The sequence below is a fragment of the Ceratosolen solmsi genome, unplaced genomic scaffold (genome assembly GCF_000503995.2).
Source record: "Ceratosolen solmsi marchali unplaced genomic scaffold, CerSol_1.0 scaffold30, whole genome shotgun sequence".
In the NCBI taxonomy this organism is placed as follows: Eukaryota; Metazoa; Arthropoda; class Insecta; order Hymenoptera; family Agaonidae; genus Ceratosolen; species Ceratosolen solmsi.
In genome coordinates this window covers 4,446,821-4,456,317 of record NW_011948421.1, presented here as the reverse complement: position 1 = coordinate 4,456,317, position 9,497 = coordinate 4,446,821, and the positions used below count along the sequence as shown (strand labels likewise).

Genomic DNA, 9,497 nt, shown 5'->3' with positions numbered 1-9,497 from the left:
AGCCCATTACAACGATTTTTATTGGAACATCGCCAGAATTAGAAATGGCTCTATACACAATTTGCTTTTATACACGTCCGAACAACGCGTGTCCAATTGCTTTAGGAGGTGCTCATGCATTGATAGTTGCCAATCGAGTGAATTATTTTGGAAAAGATATTTTGATTTCGGCATTCTCCGATATATAAACGACTTTGAAATTTTAAAATTATATCCATCAACGTAATGAAATCATATAATACTCTATAAAAATAAGAACTTGTCCATTGATTATCAATGAATAATAGATCCCTTATTGTACGGATGAAAACGAAAAAGTGTTCAAATAATTTATAAATTTTTATTTTATCTATAAATATTGTTTGTATACGTAGGTGCGTGCTTGTGAATTTATTTAATGTTTACACGAGTTTTCATTAAATATACAATTAAGTATGCATGTGATAGAAAGGATTATTATTATATACTATATTAAATTTAATTAAAGTAAGTTGATACCCCAATTTAAAATCGAATGAATCAAATTATTTTATTAAAAGTAATTGATAATTTTTTATTAAATAAACTAAAAAAGTTTTTCCTTAACAAGTATCTACTTTTTTAGTCACTTATAAAACGGTAAATTAATGTAATCATTTTTATACAAACTCTATAAAATTAAGTATATTTAAAGCGCAATTGTATTTAATTTTCAATATGATAAAATTATAAATATATTCCTATTTCTATTAATTATTTAATAATATATGTATAGATTTAAATAAATAAAAAATTATATCTACATTTTCAGAAGATTTTCGTTTTTCTATATCTGCTAAATCAATTAATGGTATGATTGACGGTCGTCCATGTGCGCATCGAATAGGTGCTTTGGTATCTTGTAATGCCTGAATAAGTAATAAGCATTCATCCACATTCAGAGGATCGCCAAATTTTATAGCTTCTAAAAATATTAATTTTTTTTATTATTTGAATTTATTTAAATTGAAGAGAAAATGTTACTTAAAGATGACAAAAATGAACTATCGTTAAAAATTTATTCATCTTTATGATATTCTTGTTTTAACTTTACTTACCATGGCAAGCTTCGCTAGCAATAACATTATGTATAGTAATTGGAAGAATAGGTGGTAAAATATTTGTTGATATTGCTAGTCCATTAGCTATTTCCAATAACAATTGTCTCACATTTTTCATTAATCTGTAGAAATTATTTTCTTTATTATAACTTTTTACTTTTTTTATGAAGCATTCAGGTACAGCATCTATTAAACATGTAGTTGAATCAATGACAGATTTGACATTTATACCGACTCTATTAAATACTTCTTTATGTAAAACAATAAGTTCGAGTAACTTTTCACTGATATCTGATATGTGTAATTCTTTATTTAATTTCACAGATAAATAATCGTAGCTATTTTTTTTTCTGTACGCTGATAAAAAGATTAAATATATGAAAATAAAATTATAAAAACATATTTTTATCAATATTATTTATATGTACATTCTATAAGCCCCTCATAACGTATTCTTTCATGAACTGCATGTTGATCTATGATTATTAATACCTTTTTATCTTTTTCATTTGTTATAGCTGCTATAAATTCCTTATTAATTTGTTTCAATACCTTTAAAAACATGTAATATTTCATTATTTTCATTTTATATAATATCTTTATCATATGAATTTTAATGCATAAAAATATATTAAATTATATATGTTATACTTGTATTGAATGAATTGTGTTCCTTGATATTTTATACTCATCAAATTTACGTTTTAAATTACAAACTCTAACATTAACGTTTTGAAAAGATTTGGTTGTTTCATTAATTATATAGTTTGATTCAGTATTATTAAAATTAAATGATGAGCATTGACTTGATTGAAGGTAATTTTGTTCATTTAATATTTTGCGATCCTTAAACGGAAGTGTTTTATAAATTGAAATTGGAAGAAATTTATAATGGGGATCGCGAATATCTTTTTTATTATTGTATTTATTATTTGAATTTGTAGGATGATAAGACCAATCAGACCAAATTGATAGCTGACTTAAATTAAGAAAATTTTGATCAGAAATATTAATCTGATTTACATTAGAAAAACAATTCTGATTAATATTCGTATTATTTTCATTTTCATTTAAACTTTTAATTTTACATGACCAATTTTTCCATTTTGATATTGAATACAGAATACTATTCTTAATGATTCCATTAGTTCTATTATTTAATAATTGATTAGAATGTACGGACATATTTGAAAAATTGGAATTATTTTTCGATTTATTAGATTTATTTTTTATTATGTCATAGGTTTTTTTATTTCCTCGTAACACTTGATTTGTTGAAAGAGAAGGTATTTCATGAGATAAATTGTGTTTCAAATATTTTAAAACTTCCCAGGAATTATGAAATTTAGTTATATTTAATATCATTTTGTTTTGCTCGTCATTGCGCAATGAAAATGAAACCTAGAATAATTTTTTTAATCTAGCAATTCGAAGTTTGCAATTGAATTAATATTATATTAAATCGTTACTTGTAATTGTATAAATGCTATAGCAGCAATAATAAATGATATAGAGCAATTTTTATCAATTTGTCTATCCCATTTAGAAGCATTAAATTCACAAATCGTCACGGTAGTACCTTTCGAAGGTCTATCATAACCTTGAAATACTCTAGTAATTTTGCAGCCACTTGCAACCTTAAATAGAATATTAGATATTTATAATAGTGTTATTTTATTATTAAAACCAAAATATTTGGTTGTTCTATACATATACCGTAACATAAGTATGAGTAGAGTAAATACTTCTAGAAGTTATAATTACTGCATTCGAATTCAATTTTATTTTATCAAAAATTGTTTTCTTATTTCTATTATTTATTGTTTTTTTATTAAAAAAATATGACAGTTCATTTTTGGTAAAACCAATTCCATTGTCTACTACTTGTATTTTATGTTTTTTAGGATTAAAACGAATAGCAATTGATGATGCTTTTTTTTTTAATGCAACATAAATCTTTAAAAAATGTTTGATATAATTATATAATAATTTATTTAAAATACATAATTATATTTTAACGCAAATTTACCAATTCTAAAATGCATCTTTCTACATTGAAATTCTTTAAATCAAAAACACATAGAGAGTTTGTCATGATGAAAATTTTGCTATTCTAGTTATAGTTTACAGATTCACTTTTCTATGAAGTTTTAAATTGGAAAAAATAAATTATTAGTTTTGTGTATTTCAATAATTTAATTTAATTAAATATATATATATATATTATATATTATTAAATAGGGAATTTTTTAAAAATAATTAATAACAAAAGGTTAATTACATCACTAAGGTAATAATCTTTTTTTATATAAAAATTAGAAAGAAGATAATTTATGAGTATATGTAAAATTTATGGTTTAATTGAGATTATTTGAAATTAATAAATTATTGAAAAGTAGTTAAATTATGAATATATAAGACAACATTAATGACGATTTTCAAATAAAATTTTTAATTATTTTACCGGAAAAAATTTTCTATTTAATTTTGCAAATTGTGTTTAAATATAGTTAATATTATAGTATTAATATTTTGTTTCCATAATATTAATATTTTAAATATAGTAATTATTGAGTAAATAATTGCATTATTTAACGTAAGATTTTTATTATAATAAATACAATATATCCTCATTTTAATATTTTTCCTGTAAAATGTGTATATCGCAGAAACTATTCAATAACATATATTAGATGTATAGAAAATAAATATTAGTTTGAATATAATTTTAATATAATTAATACAATCTTGGCGTTTATAACGCCTATAAAGTAATAAACATTAAATAAGAAAATAACAACCATAAGATTTACATTAAATAGTCTTATATATAATAATATATTTATAATAATTTAACAGAATATATATGTCATAATAAACTAACAATTGATTTATAATATTAAACTAATATTTTATAATTATTATAAAATATTAAACTAATATATTATAATATATAAACTAATAATATATAATTAACATTATATGATTAAACTACTATTATTTAATTGATAATTATATGATTAAAGTAATAAAAATATTAATAACTGAAAAAACGAATTACTGACCTTACAAAATAATTTAGTGTAATTGAATACAATTAAAAAATTATATGAATAAGGTATTAAAAAAATTTTTTTAATTTTGATCAATTTAGATATTATCTAATTTTAATTTATAAATGACACTCTTATCTATAGTATAATAATTATTTTCAATTATAATTAATTAAATCTAACAGTCTTAAATATGAAAAGAATTAATAAATTTCTTTAATTCAATAATACAATTCACGAAAATAGATATTTGCGCTATGCACAAATATAATATATTTAAATATGGTTGCGTTTAATTTTATATTCTGAGATTTTACATTTGTTGCAAGTTATCTAAACTTCGGGCATCTTTCCACAATGATAATTGTGTGATTTATCTTCTCCCTTACCCCCTCTTTTCGGTCGGCAACAAACAACTACATGCTGCTAACGGTAATTTAAATTTATTCGAATGAAATGTCATTAAAATACAAAAGCATTCTAATATTTTGTATTCATTTTGAAATTTACCCTTGATGTTTATTTTTTTTATCTTATCGTTTAATTATCTTTATTCTTTCTTCATTATTAAAATTTTACATTAAAAGAATGAAAATTTTTGGAGTTTTGGAATTTAGTAGTTCGTAATAATTACAGGGAAATACAGTGACCTTGGATCTACTTGAATTTGCATAATAGTACGGTGAATTTAATAATTATTATTGTAATACAGATATTTTTTTCACTACTTACGATATATATATATATATATATATATAATAATAATAATAAAATATTGAAATACCTATTTACAAAAAATAATTAATAACATTATAATATATTTATTAACATTATTTAAATATTATTCATTATGGTCATCATTTTTAATTCATAAAATGTTCTGCTAGTACTTATTTATTATATAATATAATGTCTAAAACACCGTGTCCAAGAAATTCGAATGATGAATATATTAAGCGTGAGTATAGAATGTTTAAAAAGTTTATTTCCGAAAAAATTAAAATTTCAATTTCATTCGATTGAAGCTCTATTGATAAATATTATAATGATTAAAATGAATCCTTCAGAATTCTATATATTTCTTTTGTTTTGAAAATTGTTTTATTTACGAAATACAAGTTTCATAAGGAAATGTATAGTGAATATTAGTTATTTGTCATATTTTATATATCTGTTCTTTATTTTTATGACTTTATATTTTAGGGAATTTTTTAAATTGCTTTCATAAATGGTAATAATTATTTGTTTTAAATATTAATATATATTAATAGAAATTTATAGAAATACTAATATTTAAAATTTTTAAAAAGATAAGATGTCTATTTTATTATTTTTCAATGATTAATTTTCCATTCTAGGAATTATTATTTAAAGACTATTTACTTATATATTAAATTAGTCTTTAATTTAGAAAAATACATTTTAGAATTCTTAGCATATTATTTAACCAATTACTTATATATAATGTCTGTTAATTATTTATATATACAGGAAGCAAAATATTACAGATTTATTCAAACTTCATTATAAAGTAAATTTATAATCATTATTTCATACTTTTATTATTATTAATTAATTAGTTATTCTAATGCCTTTGAACTATGAAAAGAACAGTACAAATAAATTGAGTGTTTAATGTTATAAGAAAATTTAATAACTTTTGATATTTTTTTTAACTAATTATATTAAATTGATTTTTTTTAATTATAAATATTTTAAATTAAATTTCTATTCTAAATAACTCCCCAATTTTTTCTTGTATGTAAATTATAGTTATAATTGAGTAGTTTTTTATGCCTATTGAAAATTAAATCTACACTTTTTTCAGATATTTCTATAATTTGCAATAAATATTTGATGTACTGCTGATATAAAAGATTTGTAAAAAAAACTTTAAAACGTTTTTTATTTAGAAACATTATTAATACATTATCTACATTTTTCATATTCCAATTAAAATAAAAATAATTTATATAATAAACTTCATATAATTAATATATTGAATATTTTTATTTTTAAAATATTGCTAATTTCGATAGTAATATATTTAGTTATAATTAATAATTATTTATTTAGTAAAATATAATATGTATACATATATTAGTATTGAAATTAGTAACATTCATGTATATATATTTACAGAACAATATAAAAACTTTTATATATTATATTATAAAATATTTTATGTTTGACATTGATAATTACGCCAAAGAATAATAAGACCGTGATGGTCTCCTGATGCTAAAAGAGATTCATCATAATTAAAACACAATGTTAATGTTGGTGCAGAATGACCGAGTAATCTATTTACTTGAGCGGATTTTCCATCTCTTACTGAATCCAATAAATGTATCGAACCATCCTCTGAACCAGTAGCAATCAATGAACTGCCAATTTGGGGACAAAATGTAGATCGAATAAAATGTTGCCTAAAAATATATATATAAATTTTGTTTAAATTATATATACAATAATAAAAGTGAATACTTAAAATCAATAGTGTAAAAATAATTTATTAAAACAATTTTAGAAATATTTTCCGACTATAATTATCTATTATTTATTTTGTTTTATATGATTTTAAAAAATGAATTAAACTAATTTAAAAATTAATAAGCAATATTGAAACACATTTTTATATTATTTATAATATAAATTAACTTATACTCTAACCACTAATTTTGTACAGATACATTTTTTCTAAGAACAATTTAAAGAAATAAATATATAGTACTTTATTGTAAATAGTGTTTATATTGTGTGATCAGTTATTCATTTTAGTGAAATGCTTTAAACATCACTTCTATTAATTAATGACATAGTTATAATAAATCTAGAATTAATAATATAATATATATTTAAACGATGTTGCTAGTAAATTAATTTTTGTAATATTTATTACATTTTAGCACTTTTTAATTATAAATTATAAAAATTATTTTAATTTCAATACAAATTAATAATAAATATAAATATTGATTGCATATATTTTTACAAATCTTAATATGTACCTGTGTCTAATTGGATATTTCTTCCAAAGTGACAAATTGCCCTGATCATCCGCTATTCGATATAAAAACAAAGCATTGCATGCGCTGCTAACCAAAAGTGTTGGCCAAGGAAAATCCTTTGATAACCAAGGACGCCAAGAGAGACTAGTTACAATTCCTTCTGTAGCTTCTATTCTACATAATTTGGTTAATCGTCCTAAGCCAGGTTCTAAACGAAATGAAACAATGATTCCTCTATCATTTCCTATCCATACTAGAGAACCACCACTTTCTTCACATGTCAAAGATGTAATCTGAAATAATAATTTTAATAAAGTATAAAACATATATGCATATACTTGTTAATAATTTATAATTAAAAATAATTAACTAAATTATGATTTTTTTTATATTTGTAAAATATTATATACATTTGATTTAAATTTATTTAAAAATTAAATTGGATGTTTGAAAATATTTAAAAATATTTTAATATTATACTTGTAAATAAAACATACTTTTCCTCCAATTTTAACAGTTCCACCTCGAGTATATTTTCCTGTAGATATATTTAAAATCTGCAGTAAACCTCGAGAATTTCCAGTTAAAACTATATTGTTATTGGAAGGAGCAAAAGCACAACATAAATTTTCTGCGCGTAATAGATCATAAACCACCCTCAAGCAATTTACTTTTGAATGTGATTGTACCAGCCATAATCTGACTGTAGTATCTAAAGATGATGAAACTAAAAAATCATTACTAGTACTCCAATCAATTGCTGTAACACCTTTTCGATGACCTTGGAGAAAAGAAACAACTTTAGGTGGATTACTTGTTGCTTCACAAATTGAAATACTACCATCCATCGAGGCACAACAAAATCGAGATCTATCATTATTTGCAAATTTCAACATTGAAATAGCAGCAGAATGCTGATCAAAGACATGATGAACTCCTGCAAAACTTTCAGATGCAGATTTTTTATATGCTACTCTACCTTTTTCTTTAATCTCCAAACATTTATCTGTAGGTAAATTTAATATATATGCACTACTACCATATCTACGACGAAATAGCTCTGATCTCAACTTCAAATAACGAGATTGTAATTCAAAATCTTTGCAATACTTTTCTTGAAGCAGTTGGCTTCTTCTACGAATATAAAATGTGCCTAAAAATAAACTTCGTGAAAACTATATAAACAATGATTATACAAAATATTGAATACAAAAAATGAATATAATTTACCTAAATTGCAATTATTTATAAGCCTTTGTGAATTATATTTGGTATCCAGTGCTAAGACTTGTTGATGCCATAATGTAATCATTTTATTTTCTATTATAGAAACAGATTTCATTATAGCTCATTCACCTTCTTGTAGGAATCTCTCAATATGTTGAGTTAATTTAATTTTGGTACATATATTGAATATATAATCCAAATCTAGTATAAAAGTCTAATTCATTATCTAAATTTATTTATATGACTAGGCATAGTTGGTTGTTCCATCCTTGGGTTCATAGCTTCTCTTTGTAAATATTTACAATGTTGAACTTTTGAAATATCTTATTCAACATTTTGAAGTATAATGCATTTATTGGTTACTGTCTACGGGCAAAATCGATTCATAATATTATAGAACAAACGCAATTTTGCCACATTAAATTTATTAATAATACGATTATTATCAAATGTAAACTAATGTATACAGATCATACTTTTCATTGGTTATAAGAAATACATAAGAACGAATCTCTTTAAGAGTGAGCTTTATTAATTGCTTGAATAAGATAACAGTTTCTTATATTATTATTACTATAATATTGTATCGAATAATTATTGATATATAATATTATCTTATTCATCAAGAGTAGTTGGCGAATAAAAGTAAAAGCTGAGACTACTTATTCTATGAGAATAAAATAAAATCAATTTAAATTTTATTTTTATAGTTCTAGTGATAAAATATTGAACTATTCAATTAATGTAGAATGAGCCACAGCGTATGAGGTAGAAAAGAGAAAAAATATATGAAATTTCAAAACCTTTTTATAAAGATAGTTTAAAGAATTTAGATATCTTTATATTTGAAATGAAATTGATTTTTTCTTATTAGCAAAATTTTTTATATCATTGAATAAAAAACTAGTAGACTTTCAAATTTACAAATTACTATTTGAATATTATAAATTAATGTTTATACGTAATGTTTTAATAATGTAATTTATACTAAAATTATATAATATATTATATAATATTAATTATTCATGTACGTTTGTCATTAAAATAATTATTATCGAAAATTTGGCCTATTTAAAAAGAAAAACCTGATGATCTCATTTGCCATTAGTAAAATATTTTTTATGTAA

General features: G+C 21.6%; 3 protein-coding genes across 4 annotated transcripts in view; 1 reads left to right on the top strand and 2 right to left on the bottom strand.

Annotated features, from left to right (window-relative positions):
* Window positions 1–367, top strand: part of LOC105361395 (uncharacterized) — a 9,377-nt gene extending 9,010 nt beyond the window's left edge. Inside the window, exon 8 of the mRNA XM_011498556.1 lies at window positions 1–367. This exon is cut by the window's left edge and continues 26 nt beyond it. Within this exon, the coding sequence (XP_011496858.1) occupies window positions 1–188 (188 nt within the window). The 3' untranslated portion in view covers window positions 189–367.
* Window positions 1–2,224, bottom strand: part of LOC105361658 (DNA mismatch repair protein Mlh3) — a 12,445-nt gene extending 10,221 nt beyond the window's left edge. Inside the window, exons 1-5 of the mRNA XM_011498909.1 lie at window positions 2,168–2,224; window positions 1,731–1,925; window positions 1,506–1,631; window positions 1,077–1,428; window positions 783–943 (exon numbers count right to left, since the gene is read on the bottom strand). Coding sequence (XP_011497211.1) covers window positions 783–943; window positions 1,077–1,428; window positions 1,506–1,631; window positions 1,731–1,925; window positions 2,168–2,224 — 891 coding nt within the window. The remainder of the gene's footprint in view (window positions 1–782; window positions 944–1,076; window positions 1,429–1,505; window positions 1,632–1,730; window positions 1,926–2,167) is intronic.
* Window positions 2,225–6,293: 4,069 nt separating this feature from the next.
* LOC105361394 (WD repeat-containing protein 13) lies at window positions 6,294–8,706 on the bottom strand. Of its 2 annotated transcripts, XM_011498555.1 has the most exons (5): window positions 8,374–8,706; window positions 8,183–8,296; window positions 7,641–8,080; window positions 7,144–7,436; window positions 6,294–6,561 (listed from the first exon to the last, which is right to left on the bottom strand). In XM_011498555.1, the coding sequence occupies exons 1-5, from the start codon at window positions 8,483–8,485 to the stop codon at window positions 6,315–6,317; spliced, it is 1,206 nt and encodes a 401-aa protein (XP_011496857.1). In that variant the 5' UTR covers window positions 8,486–8,706; the 3' UTR covers window positions 6,294–6,314. The 2 variants fall into 2 exon arrangements, with proteins under 2 accessions (XP_011496857.1, XP_011496856.1); XM_011498554.1 differs by having other exon boundaries at window positions 7,641–8,296.
* Window positions 8,707–9,497: the final 791 nt, after the last annotated feature.

Bases quoted from the DNA above. Each gene is read 5' to 3' on its own strand.
- LOC105361394 (XM_011498554.1), bottom strand. From the start codon at position 8,485: ATGAAATCTGTTTCTATAATAGAAAATAAAATGATTACATTATGGCAT. The intron at 8,297-8,373 runs GTAAATTATATT...GTTTATTTTTAG, and splicing joins TATAAATAATTGCAATTTAG to GCACATTTTATATTCGTAGA. The intron at 7,437-7,640 runs GTATGTTTTATT...TTATTATTTCAG, and splicing joins CTGTTAAAATTGGAGGAAAA to ATTACATCTTTGACATGTGA.